This window comes from Photinus pyralis, unplaced genomic scaffold (genome assembly GCF_008802855.1).
Source record: "Photinus pyralis isolate 1611_PpyrPB1 unplaced genomic scaffold, Ppyr1.3 Ppyr1.4_LG3b, whole genome shotgun sequence".
Classification (NCBI taxonomy): domain Eukaryota; kingdom Metazoa; phylum Arthropoda; class Insecta; order Coleoptera; family Lampyridae; genus Photinus; species Photinus pyralis.
In genome coordinates, this window is record NW_022170510.1 from 10,278,918 (window position 1) to 10,301,234 (window position 22,317).

Sequence of the window (22,317 nt, forward strand, 5' to 3'; positions counted from 1 at the left end):
AAGATACCATTGAGTAATGAACTACAAAATTAGCAAATGCACCGTGTAATCCGTTGGTATGAACACCCTTTTTCGGTTGCCAAAGAAAATCGCCGAGTTTCTGAAACTTTTGGATTTTACTGAAGATCGTGCATCCTCTTCAACATTCCCTGCAGTCTTCGTCAAGTGTCGACACAGCATCGAATCATTTTGTGTCCACAGACTGCATTTTCAAATTTAACAAATTGTGTGCTTCTACAATCATTACTATCATTAGATCATTAAAAAATGACCAATAGAATCAAGGGTTATTGTGCGTCGCTAACGAACGAACCATGTTTTTGGGTGGTAATTGTGTCGTTGAGTGTCTTCAATATCAAGAGATTGATCTACTTACGCATGATTTTGAATAAATCGTCCCAGCATGATTTATCTCGTTTGTGAATCGGATGTGTGTTCCAATTTATATAAATGATGGACTATTACTAGAAAACGTAAGGGTTGCAAATATGTGTACCATTATCAGGTACGTGTCGACCGTACTCTTATATTCTCTATATACCGTTTCGATGGTTTTGCCGATAGTAATAGGTAATTTATTCAAATCGCAAGACCGTGACACAGAAGCAAAAAGCAGGACGTAAGACACAGGTCAAAAGACTCTTCGATTATGGATAACATCAGTATCGTGAAAAATATTGCAATGGGGTACCACATACGCCCCATCCTGTATCCTTTTGTTTAGCAAATTTCACACTTGTGGCAATCGTTACCTTCCTGTGCGCCAGGAACGTTATGCAATAAAGTACATCCGATATCTGTAAATTACCTACTTAGAAGTTATAAATTAAATCTATACCTAACTGTACAGCATCTACTTACACAAGATTGCCGGGTCATGCATATATTAGCGTACTATGTAGGACATGACAAAGGTTACTGTTGAGAAGGTGAAAATTTCCGTCAATAATTTAAATTTGTTTTCAGTCCCAGGTGAACATTTTAAATAAGTAACCAAGTTGTAACCCAGAGAGTGAGTCAATGATGAAATCGTAACGGTAATCCGGTCTGGTTAAGTAGCTCGAGCGAGATGATAAATGTAGTGTTCTCTGTAGTCGTTTATGTTTTATTTTAGGTAAAAAAAGCTTGATCTTGTACTTCATTCGATTCGGTGATGCATTCTCTACATCAAAGTTCTTATGACATTCTCTCGACGAGTATTTTTATTATGTAATCCTTTACTTAAAGAACTGTTACACAGAGTTACTGCATTAAACCTCATTACAAGCGCGTCAACAATCGCGCAAAAAAAGGAATGCAACTAATTTATCAAGTAACACACTTATTTCAGCACAGATTCGAAGTGTGTCAATCACGAGTTTACTCCTGCCGTTTCACAGAGATGTTTGGTACTAAATCCATTGTTGGCGGTTAGATGCCTCAAATGGGGCGTAGTATATTACATCAGCACAAGACAATAAGGCGCAAACACAAAAAAGCACGAGGACAAAAGGGCGCGAAGGCAATAGGGCGCCGAACATTCGAAAGTTGGACACTATGCTGCGAATAATTTTTCAAAATCTATTAATTGGGGAGGGTGAAAAGGGGCGAAAATCGCATGACGGCAATTTCCGGCAAAAGTGTTTTTTTGTTTTTTATTGTTCATTTCCGAAAAAATGATTTTCTTTTAACGAGACAAATAACTACACATTTTTTCAATATAAAAAATTAAAAGGTTTCCGTAATATTCGTTTTTTTTGGCAAAAAACTTTTTTTTTTAAATAAAAATTGTTAATTCACCTGGACTTAAAGGATTTGGACGTTTCTATAATGAAATTGTGGCCTATGTCAGATAGGTGGGATATTATAATAGTTATGTGTCCAACATAACTATTATAATATCCCACCAAATTGTCCAAATGGACAAGCGTCATCTATATAGAAAAACCCATTAAGAGCGGTTGTTCAGACTCCAATACAAATAAAAGATTATATTACGAAAGGAGGTATGCATCATGAATAAATACATTAATACAAAAATTGTACAAAAAAGCGCCATTCTCTAAGGGAAAAATTGTCTCGCTTTCAGAGCTGGGCAGTATTTGAGCACTACATAGTAAATACTTTACACAAATCAAAGGTATTTGAATACTAAATACTTTTTCGTCCAGCACAAGCGAATACTAGATACAGATACATTGAAAAGTATTCAAATACTTTAAAAAATAAGTATTCATAATACTTTAGAATGTATTCGAATACTTTCAAAAGTATTCTATTCTAATACTATCAAAGGTATTCGAATACTATAAAAAGTATTCAAACACGTTTTGTCACTCAAATACATTAAAAATTTAAAGTAGTATACTAGATAAAAGTTTGAATACTACTTAAAAATCAAGTTATACTTTGTATGGGGTTAGCTTTTTTTATATTTCTATTGTTATACTCGTATACAAATTTAAGGGGAGTAAAAGCGTATTATTATTATTATTAAATTATTATATAGGAGGTACTTACCAGGACCTTTCTTATACCAGTTATATCCTTAAGAATATGCGTACCAGTCGTCGTGAACATGATACGTACGCCTTTCTGAAATTAATCCTAGCGATTTTGGAACAGATCCTTTTTTGACCATCCGTTTGTCCGTGTGCATGATAGTTTATTTAGAAACCTGCGATCGCTTTGAAAATTGGTACATATGGTCTTAAGGATATAAGAAAGGTCCCTATTGTACTGCCTTTTTTTGAGGCCGGAAAAAAAAATTCTCTGAGATCGACCGAGAAAAAACATTTTCTTATAGAATTTGGCCCGTAGAATCCATAATTTCAAACAGTTCCAAGATTGTGCTACTAGTTCAAAAATTACAGCCCTTTGAATTTTCTTTCGAAATTGGTTTCTAGTCTATAACTATTGATTGAGAAGTCTGATCGAAAGAGTACGAATTATTTTGGATTCTACGCACCAAAATTAATAAGAAAAAGTGTTTTCCCGAGAAATGTTGGTGCAGTCGATTTTTGGTGAAAACGGAAGGTTAAGTATTCAAATACTATGCAAAGTATTTGAATATTTCTCAAAGTATTCAAATTCCTTGCGAAGTATTCGAATACTTTACGAAGTATCCAAATACTTTGCTAAGTATTCGAATACTAAATATTTGTGAAATACAAATACAAATACTGCTTCCATAAAAGTATTTAATTACAAGGTATTTGAATAGTTTAAAGGATTTGAATACTAAAAAGTATTTACAAAATCGAATACTACCCAGCTCTGCTCGCTTTTAATGTTTTAATTTTGGCAAAATTCTTGCGACAATATCTTAAAAAATCGAGCACACACTTCGTTTTGTTACGCTAAAAAAGGCAAGATCATTTACTACACACGTATGTAAATGTAATATAAACATCTTTAGCCGCTTGTAGCGGTAAATTAATTAAATACAGTAGATGAAATGGACTTCGACTGCTTAATTTTTTGGTGGGCATCTTATTTAATCACTACGTTAAAATACATTAGCTAATGCTTAATAAAAGAAAATTCTGCAGAATGTTAAATGCGAATAAACATGTAGTTAGTACCATTGTATATACACTTTAATGGTAGTACCTAACATGTTACCAAGTTATTGCACTATAATGTTTCGTAATGCTTCCTGTATATTACAACAAATCGCAGGTTATTGTTTGTACAAGATAATGACGAGGATCGATCGTAACATACAATGTTCTTTTCAGGTGCACTGAATGGCTGTCACCGTTTTGAAGACGTGCATTCTGCTCCTGGGGTTTGTTCACGTGACCGTGGCTAAAGCAGGTAAGAGATGGAAACTGTTATTTTCTTAATTTTGCTTTTTTTTATTTTACGACCTTGATGAGCGACTAATTTAAACTAGAGTCTTGCTTTTATTGATTGTTTCAATCATAAATAATTATCTTCATGACATGGCACAACATTTATGGCACTGAAAAAAACTTGAGGACAGCTAAAAAAGTAAAAACCACTGATTTTTGTATGTTTGTTTTAAATTATTGGTGCGGTAAGACCTATGCCAGAAAGCGTTAAGCTATAAAAATCTAGGAAACCTTCTTGGTAGGTATTGAAATCGCCACGCTAGGAAATAAGCATTTACTTATACTGGATATCAAGTTAAGATTTAAATAATTACCCAAGTATCCTGGTATGTCCAAATTTCTAATCCCGTTTTTCACTGAGAACGGTACATAGTATCAGCAGTGATCCATGCAGTAAACGCAAAATAAAAGCTGAACGGTGTATCGGTGCGGATAACTTAGCAGGGCCGTCTGCATTAAACGCGTGAATGGTCGATTAATTCCATAATGGTCCATACTGTCCTTTTTACATTGTTATGTAAGTGGTTTGTCCATTATAAGTGAAATGAAAATGATAACCATTAGCCTTGTAATACCATCAATGTGATATAATTAAACAGCGCACGTTTTATGAACGTAATTACGACACTAATAACACCATATATTAACATATTTGTTAATCAATGGTTTAAGCACCTACACATGTTTGGGGACAATCAAATGGTTTTGGTACAGATTCTGATACTGGAAGCTCACATGACATTTTTTTAAAATTCTATAATTGTCGTACAATTCGATAGTGAAGCTGTATATAAGACGATGGATGCGAAATATTTCGTTCGAACGAATTGATTTGAAAGGATTCATCCAAAAGAATCCATAACTGATCATGAACAAATCAAATGTAAATTTAAAAAATCGATTCAAGTAAACAATCTGATTATTTTTAATTTACAGAAAAATCACGATTTTTATCAACACTTCCTATAAGCTCCCTTAAATTCTCCCCTATTTACTCTCAAATGATTCTCAAATTTCCTCAAAGATTTTTTCTCAAGTTCTCGTATGTTGTCGTAATTTTTTCTCGAAGTACCTAAGTAAAATTAAATTCATATCTCTAGCATGTTGAATTTTAGACACTTTTGAAACCGACATGTAGGAAAAAACTAGAGTGGATGGAAAACGAAAACTGAAAATTGTCAGAAAAGTAAGAGAAAATGTGTTTCTGCGAGGCAATCCATTATGAACAATGTAAATAATGAAAAAAAACGGCGATAAGGTCTTTGTTTTCAGTATATGCCTGAACGTGAAGGCTTTTTGTTCATTTTTCCCAGGTTATTACGATTGATAACTGAAAAGAAATGGGCATTTGCGTAAATAGCACCATAAGCTCAATGATAAATTTGAAAAAAAATGGCGGATATGAGCATATGGCCACACTGTCTCTAATGTAGATTGATCCTTAACTTGCTAAAGGTACTTGTGGGCACAGGGAACTCGATTTTTTGCATATCAACCATATGCATATTTTGTGTTGACGTACAGAAAATTGATTGCTCTTTTCAAATATCGTAAAAAAACATAGGCATTGTATTTGAAAAACAAAAGTTGCATCGATTTTCGGTTAAACCGGAAGTTGGGCCTGAAGTTTGAATATACGATCAGATAAATCGTAATGTCACATATAAAACTATATTTGACAAATTTTTCGTATCTCGCCAAATAAAAGAGATATTGAGGTGACCCCCTTATTTCAAACGCACTGTAAATTCACTCATTATTTTATACTATACAGAATAATTTATTTAAATTTTTTTCCGTTCAAAAAAACGAACACGTCGTGTGCCGTAGTTTACACAAGTACCTAATTTGATTTTAATTAATCTTGTGAAATGTGTTAATTGCGAATACAAATATCAATGAATATTCTTTAGCAATGATAACCTATTATTTCATACAATTCTGAGAAAAACTTAACATTTCCTTAAAATGTTATTCGCCGTGGCCCTTTTTTCAGAACGCACAATTTTGGGAGAATTGTCCTGTTTCTAAAAGAAAAATCTGACAAGAAAGTTTCTGAATTACAGAGAAATGGGAAAGCAAAGGAATACGATTCTTTCAAAATGCACATTTGTGGAACGTTCGGAGCTTAAAAACTTGGAAAGGCACTTAAATCTTGTCCGCTTTTTTTTTCTTCTTGTAACGTTTTACAATTCCTTTTTTATTATACAATGAAATAAGCTTTAAAAACAATCGCTAACACCGAATTTTAATTAACGAATTAATTTTGATACAATTCTGACGAGTATATCAAAAGAAAAAGTGAAAAACCAGTCTATAAAACAAAACTAGATAATTCTCATGTAATTCTTTAGTTCATTCGAAGCATTGGGGTTGAGTTTTGAGTTAATAAAGTAACGGGGGGTTGGACTAAAAAAATCAGTCGGCCTGAGTCGATCAGGTTATAGATTGTCTTTGTACAAATCATTCGCCCTCTTGAATGTTGAGTATTAGCCTTAGATGCAAGCAAATTCCGAACGGTGTAAGTATACATGTTTTGAAGAACATCCTGATGCAGACAAAAAAAGCAATGCTAGGGCTTATCAATTTCAGTTTGTATTATGTCAGTAATTTGTCTCCAACATCATGCTGCTTGTCAAAATTAACCTGATTAAATTATGCTAACTAGCATAATTATGAGGATTAACAAGTCCGCGGCTTAACTCACGTACAGAACAGTTTAGATGCGCCTTAATGGCATCGTTATGTTACAATGTAGCACAATGGTGCCAAAAGTTTCCAAAAAGAAGTGCTTTGATCAATACTAATTGCCATTATAGCAAATCAAACAATTATGCTAGTTACAACTGTGAAAGAGAATGAAGTATTTACAAGTCTCTGTGTAATTACTCACAATCACTTCTGGATATGATCTGACGAAAGCGATTATTCAATTTTTTTACATTGAGTGCAGACGACTATGTAGCTAATTACCACATGCCATATAAGGGTGCCATATTACGTATATTACAGTTCTTATATTGACAAAATTAAATACGCAATCGATTTTCCCAGGAGTCTCATCAAGGTTACATAAATTTAGGTCATTTTTCCAAAACGAGAACAGTGACTTGAAACTTTCGTCTAAACATTTAGACCGCATCAACACTTAAATTTCTGCATTACCTGCTTAATGTGTTATCATTTTTTAGGACCATGCGAGGTAGAAAACGGTCAATCAAATATAATTGTAGATATAGAAGAAAGTAGAGGGACATGTAAGTGCTTATTATTTAATACTTAACGTAAATTACGTAAAGCAATTTCAGCCGTAAGCCAAGAGACAAACCCGCCAGAGTTACCAATAGGAGGTGAACCCAACGTAGACGTTTTTCTAGATTTAGTTTTTCCAAAGGGGGCGCCGATCTTTTTTCTTAACGGAAAAAAGCTGCAATTACTGTCACCATTAGATAGGGATGAAGATAGTTTATCTCATATAGTCTTTCAGGTAATTTGGTCCTTTCTTTACAACGTTTCATTTTACGAATTTTTCAGTTATCATGTACAGTAAAGTTGACGCGTAAGAAGAAAACCATTCCTGTGATTGTAAGACTGACTGATATTAACGATAATGCACCTGAATTTATAAATACACCTTACGAAGTTAGTATATCTGAATTGACACCAATTGGAACGACGATTTACCATCATGTCTTGGCCAAAGATAAAGATATCGGAGTTAACGGTCTCGTCGAGTACAAGATAGTCGAGGGAAACTCGACGGGAGTTGGCTACGAGCAAGGTATTGGAAGGGCGAGGGTGACGAGTGCTGATGGTTACGGATTCTTCGCGATCAACCTGCCCCATCAAGGACAGATAACTGTCAATAGAACGCTTGATTACGAAAAGACCCAGCGGTACTACGTCACCATTGTTGCGTCCGTAAGTTGGTGCATCTTCCCGCAACATTTTTGACGTAGTGTTCTAGGACCGAGCAAAGAATGTCGAAGAACGACTGTCATCAACTACAACGCTTACGGTGAATATTAAAGACGACGATGACCAGAACCCTGCGTTTATTTATCAAGGTTGTATGTTACTCGACGGCGCTTGCATCAATCCTGAATATTCTGCTTCGGTACTCGCCTAATTGCCAAATGAAGGTAGTAACACTATTAGTTTAGGTATCAAGCGGCATACTCCACGGAGTACTTGCAATATACCCCGAAAGGATTCAAGCGGTAGACATGGATACGATCAACTCCCCTATTGAATACAGCTTTGCAAGCGGCACCCCACTGTCTTACTCTGAGTATTTCAAAATCAATTCAGAAACGGGAGCTATACACCAAATTAAGGCAGTAGACACCTCCACCACCAAAATGTTTACAATCATCATCAAGGTAACAAACAATCGATCATATCTCAGTAAAATGACGCACCTATTCAGGCACAAGAAAAATCAGAAGCAAAGCGCTCAACTACCGCCAAACTGCTTATAACGGTTAAACCTGTGGACGCGAATCCACCCGAAATCTTCGTGTCATCAGCCGAAGGTTTCGTGGATGAAAATTCTCCAGTGGGAACCGTAGTCGTGGATTCCGAAGGAAAACCGTTGGAATTCACAGTGGTAGACAAAGATTTTGTGAGTATTCATCCAAGCGTCTCCTCATTAAATTTGTATTACTCAGGGTCCTAACGACATAAAACCCGAGTATGTGTACGAACTTACGACGCCATTCTTTGACATCGACTCCCAAGGCCACCTTATCGTGAACGATAATAATCTCGACCGTGATCCGCCAAATCCTGGTCGATTTCGATTTCAAGTCGTCGCACGCGAGAAAAAAGGAAAGGCCGCCAGTCCGCCCATATCCCTAACGATTCACTTGAATGACGTTAACGATAATCCACCTGTACTGCCCATGGTACCACCAGTCACGGTACCTGCAGGTGACACTAGACGCCCGATTATAACGGTTACCGCAACAGATAACGACGTGGGGGAAAACGCGCTTGTAACATACTCAATTTACCACGTTTCGAACAATGGCAATAATAAATTTATTATAAACTCGAAGACTGGACTCCTCGAGACTGTTGGAAAGTTGCACGCTGGTGAACAGTACAGTTTGACTGTGAAAGCGACTGACAGAGGAGGGTTGAATAGCCAAGTTATTGTTGAGGTAACAGTGAGTCCGGGTCCCAATACAAAAAGTCCGGTTTTCGAACAGGCGGTGTACGACATAGAGGTGAGCGAAGGGGCGACTATTAACTCCACGGTCGCTACTATTGTGGTAAGTTTCTTGCAATTTAGGCTGAATGGGATGCTCGAGTGTTTAATTCCAGGCAGTTGACCCAGAAAACGACCCAGTTTCTTATAGTATTGTCTCCGGTAACGACTTAAGACAGTTTGCGATCGGCGCGACCTCGGGCGTACTGACAGTGATTCGGAAGTTAGACAGGGAAGACTTAACCCGCTATCAATTGGTACCGTAAACACAATTAATCAACTTTTAACCGAAGAGTTGTAGGTAATCAAAGCGGAAGACAATGGGAAATTGTCCAGCACTGTTATAGTTAACATTAAAATCACTGACGTCAACGACAAGAATCCTGAGTTTATCGGAGATCCCTACACCTTCTCTGTCAAAGAAGGTATTAGCAAAACTACCGTTGGGTTCGTGCACGCTACGGATGCAGATGAAGGGGTAAACGCCGTCATCAGTTATTCAATTCCCAGCGGTCTTCCTTTTAATGTCGACCGTGAAACAGGGGAGGTAACCACGACTCAAGCCTTAGATTACGAAGAACAGCAGGTGAGTCCGATTTGGAAACAAAGGGAAAGGCGTTATTCGATATTTCTAGAGTTACCAATTCGTGATCACCGCAAAAGATGGTGCTCCCGATCCGAGAATTGCCACCGCTACAGTGTCAATTGCAGTAATCGATATTGAAGATGAAGTTCCTATATTTCGTCAGTCCGTTTACGAGGCATCGGTACCCGAAAACATACCCGACTACTTTGTGACTGCAGTCATGGTATAAGTGGCATCAGTTATACAAAATGATCACGTCATTTCTAGGCACAAGATCCGGACACCATCAAGAAAATCACTTACGTCATTCAACAAGGCCCGACCGATCTCTTTAGAATTGATGAAACTACGGGATCTGTTTACACGACAAGGGGTTTGGATTACGAGCGGGAGAATGAGCATGTTTTAGTAATAGGAACCCTAGAAAATATGTCAAATGAAAAAGGAAGTACCACAAAGGTGATGGTTCATGTGGAGGTAATCAGGAAATTTGCCAATAGTTGGAAGTTAAGCCATTTGTTTTAGGATCGCAACGATATTCCACCAGTGTTCACCATAATTCCGCACCCCATAACTTTGGACGACGACGTTTCGATCGGTACCTCCGTTACGAATCTCATCGCAACAGACTCCGACGGTACCGCGCCGGGTAACAAAGTAAGCCTCCTCCTTTCCGCTTTTCAATTTAATTTCTCTGCTGTCTAGGTCCGATACGAGGTGATTGGAAGAGGCAAGGCAACTAATTACTTCCAGATCGATCCTGATTCGGGCATTTTAAAGGTCATTAATGATTTTCGGAAAGAAATTGACACAGAGTACCAGGTAAGAGTTGCAACGGGGGGTAATTTGTCGACTGGAATATGTACACCAAATCCCAAATATTTCATAATTTTCATGTAACTTCCGCAGTTACTGAATAATTTCTTGGAACTGTATTTTCGAAGCCGATTTTATGTCCAAAGTGGTTAAAAATCTGACATACCGTAGCCAATACAGAATGTAGACCTTAGTAACTTTATTGAGCTGACGAACCGGCCCAATCTTTTTTTACCATCACAAGCGGGCAACTGAAAGGACTAGTCCAGGGTTCGATGGCACCCTTATCCAACATTTGCTGCAATTCAATAAAGCAGGCGAAACTGGATAATGTCGCTATTTGATGGGTTTGACATTTTCTACAAGTTGAATTTTATGCTCTCAGCAGTCTCACTAAGCCTAAGTTGCTGGTCAGGATTCAGGTTTTTGTCTTGAATTCACGGTCTCTAATAAATTCACCCCGATCCAGTTGAGGATGTACCAGCAGGTTGAGTAGGCTGGAGCCTAGGGCGGCAAATTTCAGGGGGCGGCAAATTTGGCCTAAAAATTTGTATCTTACAGAAATAAAAAAAGATATTATTGTACAAGGTGAGTTTTTTTTTCATTTTGACTATGGTAAACCGTAAGAGATACAAAGTCGCTTAAATTGGCAAAGTTATGTAGAATTTTATGCTGATTAATTTTCCCTTTCAAAAGTTCTCGTAGTTATGACCAAAAAACCGAAAAATGTAATTTCCGAGAACGTGCTAGCGTTCATTTATGTTGGAAGATATCAGAAAATAATTTTACAAACTTTTAGTGATTTTTTTTAGCTTTCTGACGATGCTAAAATCAAAGTTTTATGACTTGTGGGTTTCGAGTCAATCACATCAACTTTCTTATTTCTTATGGACATCATATTGGATTTTTACACTACCTAGATAGAGAAAAAAATATAAAATCGGAAATACCAATATATTTGATATAAATACATAAATAAGAAATTGCAGACAATAAACGAAAAATAAATAATTATAAGCAAGTCATGAAATTATTGCTATAAAAAATTCATTGTAAACTTCAATGCAAACCTTCAAGATTAATTTCCGAATTGATTACTAAGTAATTGGTATTATTAATTTGGGATCTCTAAAATCTTTGAAAACACTGATACTAATAAGCTGATTGGCTTTATATTATCCAACCTTATCGTAGGCTCTTTTTTGAAAATTGGAACTATCACACTTAATTTTAAGACTTCAGGAAATTTACCAGTACTAAAACTTAGGTTAGCTATGAACAAGAACAGGTACAATTAAAGGAGCTATGTTTTTATAATATAATATAAGTTAAAATTGCAGTCGTAAGGACGCTTCTTGGCTACATATAAAGCTTCCTTCTTTTTTTTTGCGTTTTTTTAACAGATTAATGTTCTACCAGAGGGTAACAGATTTAGCTTTAGTTAATTTTTTGGGCATATTGTTGTGCAACTGACAATCATTAATTTCTGAATTTAGTAAATCTATAAATTTTGCAAAATAGACGTTTATATTTTGTGTTGCATAGCATTCGCCCTACTCAGTATTTCGCAGATTCGTTTTTAGCTTATTTACGTCCCAGTACAAAATTTAGCGTAATTAATTATCGTTTAATTTAAGATATGACATCCAAATTATATTGAATTCTGTAAGAGGTCATCAACAATTTTCCTGTGGGAAACAATGTAGTGTTTAAGTAATAAAACGGCACATACAGCAAATTAATATGACTTTTGGCAATGCATATTAGACATAAATGATGTCAGACTGTCAAAAACGTTTTTTTTTTGTTAAATATTTGCTTTGAGCTAGGAAGCTGCTCTGTCAACATTTGGCAACTGGATTTCTCTATCGAGTGAAAAAAATTCACTATGGCGTCCATAAGAAATAACAAAGTTGATATAGAAAGATGAGAAACAATCACTAGGGTTTGTTAAAATTATTTTTTGATATCTTTTGATCGCCAGTCCATTCTCGAAAATCACATTTTTCGGTTTTTTGAGCAGAGCTTAACAATTGTAGAGTTACAAGAAATTTTGAAACGAAAAATTAATTAGCATAAAATTCTGCATAACTTTGCCTACTTAAGCGACTTTGTTTCTCTTGCGGTTTAGGAAATCCTTATAGTGAAAATGAAGATCAGATGCCAAATTCTTGACAGAACAGCTTCCTAGCTCAAAGCAGATAATTTTAAAAAAGTCTTTTCGAGTCTTTTATGTCTGATGAACCCTGCCAAAATTTGAAAGAAATCAAAATATCCGTTTTGTCGAAAAAAAAATTTGGTAGAAAACCATAATGTTCGTAGGTTGTACACAGAACAAGAAAGTCTTTCGCATAGTTTAATAGAAATTTTGCGTTGCGATAAGAAAAATAAAGTTCGTGGCCTTTATGACACTCCAAATATTTTTTTTCAAAATCCAGTCCGTTGTTTTTCGTTTCCGTATGATTACTATACAGATCTAAAATTTAAACAAAACCGTCGAGTCGTTATCTCGGAACAAAAATGTTATTCTTTAAAAGTTGCTTAAAATAAACGTCGACATTTGATGAAATTTTGGCATGTCCAAAAAACGATGATCGTAATAGTCATCTAGCTCAAGCTAGGAAGCTGAAATACTCAATATGTATAAATAAAGAAAATGAGTCTATAAAAATTAACAAAAATCTCAATATTTAGGTACTGGACTGCAGTATACTCTACGTGTGTATATGAAAAATTACTAAACGCTCTGTAAAATATACTTTGAGATCATGAATTTTTAAAATATCTCAATAGCGATCCAATATTACAATTTAAATTTAGTAGTTTTGTGTAAGCCGTTTTCCTATTGGTATAAGAATTTTTAAAGCATACCTTACTGCAATACTTATAATCAGTAATCAGTACATGATTGAGCTTTTTTTTAGCTCATAAGTTACCCAAAAATAATTTCGCGTGTAATTTGTACTAAATCGTGGATTGTAAAAATAATCAAGAAACTGATACAATGATCCCCTAGGGCCTAATTCACAATAATCATGCTAATAAGGGAAAAAACTGTTTTACGAAGACGATAGAACACAAATCAAAGTTGCAATTTCATTGTTAGAATAAATGTAATTCAATAATTCCCTAAGAATATCTGGTTCCCTCCCCAGTGGATTACCCCTCTGTAGGTGTAATGACAAGCTACAAGTGTTGTTCCAGATCGATGTGCGCGCCTACGATTTGGGTGACCCTCAGCTGTCTTCAGTAATAACCGTGGAAGTCTATATACAGCATGTTGCAACAGTAGCGCCTGAGGTAGGATTACGCTTCGCCGACAATGCCTACAGTGTACAGGTTTTCGAAAACGCAACCGACGGAGATTTGATCAAGACGTTGACGATTGTCAACAGTCGGGCGCACGGCACTAATATTCCTCTGAAGTGTCACATCATTTCTGGAAACACGCAAGGTACCTTCAGCTATGAAAGAAAGGGCCCTTTTCACTCAGTATTGTAGGGAAATTTAAGGTGAACATAACGGAGGAACGAAACTGCGCTTTGCACCTGAATGGAAGCTTAGATTACGAAAATGAGGAGTCGTACCAATTAGAAGTCCAACTGATTTCTTACAAGGCTTTATTAATCGCGACTTTAGCACAACGCAAGTTACAATTAACGTGGCCGATATCAACGATAACGCACCTTTCTTTATTCTCTCGGAAAATTACGGTGGAAAGTACTATGCAGCAATACCCGACAATGCTCCAGTATCAACCACCGTAACTCAAACCAAGGTAAGTTTCAAACTCACTTACGACATGCGTAAAGTGTGTATTTAGGCGGACGATAAAGACAGCGGTAAATTTGGCAAACTGAAGTATTCCCTCTCTGGCAACTACAGTAGGGAGTACTTTGCGATTGATCCAGGTACAGGAATAATAAAAACGAAACGTAGCTTAAGTGCGTTAAACGACGATCTCCCATTACGATTGACAGTTACGGCAAGAGATAATCCAAACGCCAAAACTGACTTCAACTCGGTTGACATGGAGCTGATTGTAAACCTTATTTCGGAAATAAACCGAATGATTCTGGTAATAGGGGATGCGAAACCGGACGTCGTTGCCATCAAGACCGATACAATTATACACGCCATTCAAGACCAAACTGGCCTAATAGTAGGAGTAGAGAGACTAAATACACGGGAATACATCGGAGAGAATGGTACCTTGGAGGTTGACCCCCATGGAACCGATATTTGGTTTTATGTCATCGACCCAAGCACCGATTCCATTCTTCCCGTCAATGACTCGATTGTTGAACGGTACAGTAGACGCGTAAGGTACAACTGTGTAATTTTACATTCCAGGGTAATTTTTGACAAGGCGTCAATGGACAACATCACGTTTTATGTGACCGGCCAAATAAAACACACCGCCTTCAACATTCACACCCCCATTGTATTAATAAAGCCAAAATCGACAGCCATAGCCGCTTTTAACGGAGAAGTTTTCCCCTATGCTCTCATCATTATAGCCTGTATTATATTTATATTTGGAACGATCGGTATCATCTACATCTGTGTCTCGTGGTCCAGGTGAGGGTTTGAGATTGTAAAGGGTGGCGCTAGTGATGTGTTTCCAGATACAAATCTTTCAAGGACCAAATGCAACGGTCGTATGTTACCCCCTCAAGCCCAACGCGCTACGACACGGTGTACGTAGAGCCCAACCTGAAGGAGTACGAAACGCAGGTACTACAAATGTGCGTACCGGTGGACGACCAAGACGAATACAACGACTTACATTTAGACTTTAGCAATAAAAACCATGCGTTTAGTTTAGACAACGTTAGTTACATATCAAAGGATAATAATTTAAAGAAATACAGTAAGAATAAGGTTGCAATTTCTAGCGGGGAGTTTCCACGCTTCTTTTCAGATCAACGAAGCCCTGTCAGTAGCGAGTCCGAGACAACAGTCAGAGCATCGAGCGTCGGTGATCACAATTTATTACAATCAAAACTAGATCGTGATCGCATGTATCATCGGTAAGCTTCCATATAGTGAATCCTACACCTAATGGTGCCCTTGCAGATCATCAGACGACGATGAAATGAGTACAAGTCCAACAAACGACAATGTGATGTTTAGAGAGAAAAAAGACTACTCTCATCTAGGTTTCTCATACAGTGATCATTCGCCCATCGAAACAACGACGGAATTGTAGATATTTATACATACTGTAAAGAAATTTAGCAAACTAAGCAGGTTTTAGGTATATTATTATGAAAATTTGAAGCCATCTTTGTATTTTTGTTTTTAAATAAATATTTATGTTTAGTTTTCTATATTCGACATTATATATCACTTGCATTCTATCAAAACGGCTAAATCACCTTGGCAACTAACACGCAAAGCTATTTTCGGGTAAATATACATATATACATTTTCCTCTCTTTTTATTGTAGGTATTTATTTCTTTGAATTTGCTTATTGAGTATTGACTAGGTCATACATGAAATAAGTGCGGTGCTTAAAGCTATAACCGCCAATTATTTTTCCGGGATGAAACCGCGCCCCTTTTCCCCCTAAGGATAAAACCTATAGTGATACCCCTGGTGTATTTACTACGTACAATAAAAAAACGCTGATTTCTTTCTTTGGACTCCTATGCCAATTATAGCTAGAATGCCTCAATTTCGACAAACATTTTTTTTAATCCGCTCCAATTTCAGTTCCAATTCCTCAGGTTTATCGGCTCCTAACGCATTCATTTTGTTTTTAATAAAGATCGATCGACCGTGTATATGTATTAAACAAAAGGGCACAAAAGACAAAAGAAATTGGACAAAAACAGCGGAAAGGGCAGCGTTTGACAGAGTAGAAAGGGAAAAGGTATGGGAAATGATGAAAAATGGAAAATAGACAAAAATTTAAAGAACAGAATAAATGAGTTATATGTAGAGACAAGAAGTAGGGTAAGGATATAGGAGGAAACGAGTCATAACTCATAAGTGTTCTGGATAACAAAAGGATTGAGAGAGGGATGCCCACTTAGCCCCACCTTGTTTAATATAAGACATATGGAAAAAACATTAAGACAAAGTAGAGGAATCGCGATGAGAAAAAGAAAGATATGGTCCGTGGATTACTCGGATGACACAGACTTATTGGCAACAGAAGAAAAACAGATGAAGGAAATGATGATAAAAAATAGAGAGGTACCGGGATGATAAGATTTGGGAAGGGAGTAACGATGAGGCAGGTGTGGGGATAGGAGTTAAGAATTAAAAAGAACACCTTTTTGATGCAATGGTGGAAGGGGTTTTGATGTATAGAGCGGCGGAAGTATGGGGAAGGAAAGGACGGGACGAATTAGAACGAATACAAAGAAGGACACCAGATTACATACAAGAGGAGGAAATAAAAATGAAGAATATAAAGAATAGGGTCCGGATGCAGGGCAGTAAGATTCGAGGAAAGGAGAGAAAAGGAAAGTGAATTACAAGAGAAACGGATACGGAAAGGCAGATGTCAAAAGGAGAAGAGAAACAGGGAAACGATGGAACAAGAACTTACAAAAAGGAACAAACATATGTACAAGTTCAGCTGTGGAGAGTGAGGAGCGAGAATTCAAGAGAAAACAAAAGGTATAGGGAGGTGATAACGGAGGGGGTACCGAAGTATCTAATGGAGGGAAAGAATATCAAAATAATTGCAAGGTTCAGATCTTGAAACGAGGAGAGAGGAAGGGAAAAGTGGAAAGAAGAGGAAGAAACGAAATATGGAATATGCGGAGAGAAAGAAAAAAATATTCATCGCCTAGTACTAGAATGCAAAGAAGTAGAAGGAACAGGAAAAGTCGAGTGTTGTAATGTAAATTTTTGTAAAAAGTTTTTTCCAATTGGCGTAAATAAATAGGTATCTAACTTCCCGGTTTATTTTGCAGAATCGTTGCTTTCTTTTCTTACCAAGCCCGTAGGTATACAGTCGGTATGGGAGGGGTTCGTTTGGCTCATGGTCAGTAGCCTAACAGTCCATATGTATTTATATGCATTGTACTTATCTTTTATTATATTGTTATTATACGTTGTGTGTTGAATTGTGCAGTACCTATTTTTGTATTACCCGGGGGAAATAAATCAACGAAACAGTACCAGAAAGCAAAGTCAAGTAGCTATCTATTTACTCACAATACTTTCAAATATTTAAAATGTGCACAGTGTGAATTTTCAACACATCACCACCAGGTCCTCAAAATGGCTCTTATGCCTATTTAAATGATTAATTTCGATTGCGATGAAACATTGGGGAAAGATTGGACGACTAACTCAGAATCTTTCGCGGGCATACGTAACGTATACTCGCGAAAGATTCTGAGTTAGTCACTTTCCGAAATTCCCACGGGAACGGGAAAAATTTTAAGTTTTTCAGTCGAAAAGAGACTTTTAGAGCGTAGGTTTCTTTGAAGGCTCTGACTCTGATTCCGAAAGAACTCCCAGAACTCTCCACGGGAACAGGGGTACCAAAAAAACTGGATTTCCCAAAGGCGGTAGGAAGTTCGCCGGGGCTGCTAGTAAGTTTATAAAACTAATTTTATAGCCTTTTTCTGCGCAAAGCAAGTTTCTGTTTTTAAGGTTTCAGAACCTTCGACCTCTATTCGCAAAAATTAATGACATTATGCAATATTGCAGTTTCCGAGTTAAAACGTGGGCATTTGATTTATCTGTTGTAATTTGGAAATTTGCTATTGATCTTCTCTACTTCCATATATGGGGAAGGTTTAAACCCTATAAATCCCACCCTCCCCTCCTCCTCCCTTTACCTACGTGCTTGTCTCTTACTGTTTTAAGATGAACCAAATATTAACCGGTTGCTGCTCATAGCGTTAACTGCACTGGATCCCTTCAAGAATAATAACATTCACCATCTGAAGATGCTGCAAACGTAGAGAAGAATTGGATTCCACTCTTTCTCTTAAATTAAACTTTTGAGTGGGTATATAATCAATATATCATAATTTAATGTATAATAAATTAAATTATATCTGATTTAAAACTTTACTACGAAATGTCAATAAACTTACTCTTACAATTTAAATTTTCTTAACTACCGTGAAAATTATATTTCTCCATAAACTGTGTGGCTATTGTTTAAGCAATAAAATTAATTACGTATATTGAAATGTTATTGATTTTATTATGGAATGAAAAACATGCAAATTAAATAAGCAGGCAAGTATTTTAGAATACCATATCTACCATAGGGAATCAAATTCATTGCTTATGGAGAAACCTATTAGTACTCTGATTATAGTATTTAAAATACCATTAACAATGTATTTCAAATACAAACTGTATTTAAATAAATACATATTATAAATACAAACTATCCCCGAGAGTATTATTTGACATTTCTTGGTTACTATAGCACAATGCACAATAAACTCCTGGTAATTTTTTTTAATTCTTTTGTCTTGATCAAATTACCATTAATCATTAAATGCACTACAAATCTGTTCATGTGTAATTTTCACAGATCCTTTAAGGATATTATGCTTACTTTAAATAAATATCCCTTACAAATTCGTAGATAATCGACCAATACTTTATTATACAATAAAAAAGTAGCTTACGGATATCGCTGCAGTCTGTGTTTTTCTTTAGGTTACAAATGGTGCGACTCTCCCTTGAAAAAGACTCCCCCCAAGAAAAATGGAACCTGGATCGTGATACGATAAAACCTTCGAGACCCACTCTGATACAAATTTGCCGCCTCTACTACTTACTATTTTAGTTTTCTAGTACAAAAAATGCAACTTTAATGCTCTAAGGTCGCTCATTTTTCGCAACAATAAATACTACCAAAATTGCCGAAGGTGACAACTGAGTAATTTGCTTATACATACATATGACGTCTTTATCCGGGAGGTAGACAATTAAAAAAACGCCCTCGTATGGAAATCGATTCATACTGTTAGCGATAAAAATGCACTAATTGTATGAAATCATGTGCTAAGTATTTGAATGCGTAAGATTTATAGTTTAGGCATGACATACAATTCGATAATAAGTACTATAAAACCACATACATATCCCGTAAAAAGTAAAACGAAAACCATCACCAAATGCGACATTCCCAGTTGATTTTGGCTGCCATGTCTTCCCTTGTTCACCTTACTCTTCAACTTTGTGTTGTACACCTGCTTTTCCCAATGAGAAATTAAACCGGACGATGTAATCCTGCCAATCAATTTGCGAAAATCGCGCGTTAATGGGAAACCCTTCACAAAAAGCATTTCTAAAGGCATAGACACAATGCTGTTCTTGAAACAGTGGATAAGAGGTTCTTCATTATCGATGTACTGGTACGCAAATTCTAAGACGTGTCTTGGTGCACAAGTAGCGGAATGTTTGTTTATTGCAGTGTCCCAAAGGCAAATCGCTATGTCCTCACAAACTTTCGTCAATTTTTTTAACTTTAACGCGTTTGCGTCATTACGTTTCTGAAAGTATCTCCCATGATTTTCCATAACCCACACAGTCCAATTTTTTTCCAACACATCTCCTAGGTTGTTGACTTCCTGGTCATATCGAGGCTTTGTTAACGTACTGATAATCGAACTTTCGTACACCGCGGTTATGTGCAATGAGTACAGCACCCACAGTATAAACAAGAGTCTTGCTTTGGTATATCTGGGTTGCGCCTTTACTGGGATATTATATAGTATTGCGAAAGAATTCTGTAATCCTCCGGCGAAACTTTTGTAAGTGTTTGGCTCATTAGACTGAAGAGAACACAGTCCCCACAGACACAGACCAACAGCGATGCAAAGAACGTAGTTGGAAACAAAGATTTCAAGTGGTAGCACCATTAACAGCTTTTTCCATTTATCCGCATCTTTGGCGTGAGGGACGCACCAAGTGAGCGTCTCGCGAAAACTGTAGATGGCATAATCAAAATAGCGACTTCGTTCATTAGTTGCAGAAAATGACCCAATAAGCAAATCGCAGTGTTCTTCTTTCAACTCCAGCAGAGGTCCTGTAGCACTACCGTTTTCATGAATGTACCCCCATTTCTGGGATGTATTGGAATACAGGTATAGTATGGAACCGTTAATTACTTCCGCTATAGTATTTAACAACTTGACTTCAATGCCATTTATAAATTTACCAAGTACTGGCGGTAACACGTACGGTGGCCAAATGACCGCCAATACCTTTAATGGACACCCTTTTAAATTGTGGCGAATTTTGTCGGGATACCAGTTTTTACCAACCATCAAACTTCCGTTTGTACAACGGTCAATAATCGCAACATCTTTCGGAGTAACATCGCAAGTGAATTCCCAAGACGGGTTCCAAGCATAAACATTAAAGGTACTGCTGCTGTTTGGTTCGGACAACATCACAACGGCGTTCAAGGCTTTCTTTCTCCATAACTGCTTTATAATTTCGTCAACCACAAATTTGGGATCAAAAAAGATGGCCGCCGATATGATTAAGAATTTCGCTTCGGAGTTCCACGTGGGCAAACTTCGCAATACCTGTAAGCTTTGCTCAAATTCATCTGGGTGTCTTATTTGCAGAATGTAGTTGTTAATAGTTTTAATGTAAGATTCTCCAGCGGGAGCGTTTGTTTTTTTTATAACAATCGTCATATTGCTCCGGGTAAACAGCTCGTCCAAAACTAACGCATCGCCAGCGATTGGTGCCAGGTTCATAACTTCTGTGATAGATAACGATAATACAGTTAAGTCACCTTCATAAAAAAATAGAGCCGATGCCTGGCCCACGCATTTTGACATGGACATTCTGGTGGTTACGAAATTGTTTGAAATGGGTTCCATTTTACACCACGTCGTCGTGCCTAAAAAACTGATTAAAGCTGCTGCGACTATAAACGCATACATTTTTCGAGTGCGAGTAGTGCCATCAACTATATGTAAAGAATTGCGACGTTTGCGTGTGATCGTATCTCACCTAGTTATTGTGCAAACGCTATAAAAGTAATGTGTTTGGCTTACCTCGATAACGAGCTCTTTCGATTAATTCAAAGATATCTTTTCTCTAATTAGTTTCAAAAAGTGCGATCGGACATACTACTCTATGCACGTGTATAGAAACATTGGGTGTTATGCAATATTTTTCTGGGTAAATTTCAACCCAGAATATTATCCCCATGAAAACTTGATCCGGCAGATCAGCCTCGTAATATTCACCCTCAGAAGGTCGGAAAGTTTCGCTCTTATACCCTTAACCACCACAAAATTAGCCTTTAGAAAATTTTTTCCGGAATATTCACGTGGCTCTCCACAGATATTCCCACAAATATTCGCTTGTAGAAGATTCTCCTCGGAGTCTTATGCGACATTCGGGAATATTCGTCCTCTCCGAGGGATACGCCTATGGAATATAAATAAGACCTCAAAATATTCGTTCGAGGAAGGATCACCCCAGAATATTTGCTCCCTTAAAATTCTTTCTAGATGATTCGCTCTCAAGAAAAATTTCTCTCCGCTAGAAAGTGCGCTCGCTAAGAACTTGCTCCATTAGAAAATAAGGCTCGAGTTTGAGGATACGTCGCCTTTGAGATCAATTGGCGAATTTTCCAGCAACGAATTTGGCGTAGGGGTGAGTTTTCGAAGGGGAACGTACTGCCGCGTGTCGTCTTAAGCGAATTTATCTTACATGTGGATAAGATTGCGTGATGGGAATGGGCGAGTAACCACAGCTACAAATTACGTTTCACGATCAATTTTAATTGATGATAGAGGTGGTTACTTTGTCTACTCCTATTTATACTTTAAACCTTTAATAAAAATGTTGTGACATCGGATCATATGTTTTTATTAACTTTCTCAAAGCTGGTTTATTAGGGGG

General features: G+C 36.8%; 2 protein-coding genes across 2 annotated transcripts in view; one reads left to right on the plus strand and one right to left on the minus strand.

Annotated features, from left to right (window-relative positions):
- Nucleotides 1-15,783, plus strand: part of LOC116166728 (cadherin-99C-like) — a 31,682-nt gene extending 15,899 nt beyond the window's left edge. The window contains 22 exon segments of the mRNA XM_031481807.1: nucleotides 3,720-3,798; nucleotides 7,028-7,093; nucleotides 7,145-7,323; nucleotides 7,371-7,757; nucleotides 7,804-7,953; nucleotides 8,000-8,218; nucleotides 8,266-8,460; nucleotides 8,507-9,112; nucleotides 9,165-9,305; nucleotides 9,350-9,634; nucleotides 9,684-9,857; nucleotides 9,902-10,111; nucleotides 10,160-10,291; nucleotides 10,340-10,456; nucleotides 13,655-13,904; nucleotides 13,952-14,056; nucleotides 14,059-14,228; nucleotides 14,274-14,758; nucleotides 14,804-15,031; nucleotides 15,079-15,323; nucleotides 15,375-15,483; nucleotides 15,530-15,783. Coding sequence (XP_031337667.1) covers nucleotides 3,729-3,798; nucleotides 7,028-7,093; nucleotides 7,145-7,323; nucleotides 7,371-7,757; nucleotides 7,804-7,953; nucleotides 8,000-8,218; nucleotides 8,266-8,460; nucleotides 8,507-9,112; nucleotides 9,165-9,305; nucleotides 9,350-9,634; nucleotides 9,684-9,857; nucleotides 9,902-10,111; nucleotides 10,160-10,291; nucleotides 10,340-10,456; nucleotides 13,655-13,904; nucleotides 13,952-14,056; nucleotides 14,059-14,228; nucleotides 14,274-14,758; nucleotides 14,804-15,031; nucleotides 15,079-15,323; nucleotides 15,375-15,483; nucleotides 15,530-15,662 — 4,656 coding nt within the window. The 5' untranslated portion in view covers nucleotides 3,720-3,728 and the 3' untranslated portion in view covers nucleotides 15,663-15,783.
- A 3,689-nt stretch (nucleotides 15,784-19,472) lies between these two features.
- Nucleotides 19,473-21,248, minus strand: LOC116167104. Its single transcript, XM_031482343.1, has one exon. It carries the CDS (start codon nucleotides 21,246-21,248, stop codon nucleotides 19,473-19,475), a length of 1,776 nt encoding a protein of 591 aa, XP_031338203.1.
- Between the last annotated feature and the right edge of the window lie 1,069 nt (nucleotides 21,249-22,317).

What these genes read in the sequence shown, in the direction of transcription:
- LOC116167104 (XM_031482343.1), bottom strand. Translation starts at nt 21,248, where the DNA reads ATGTCCATGTCAAAATGCGTGGGCCAGGCATCGGCTCTATTTTTTTAT.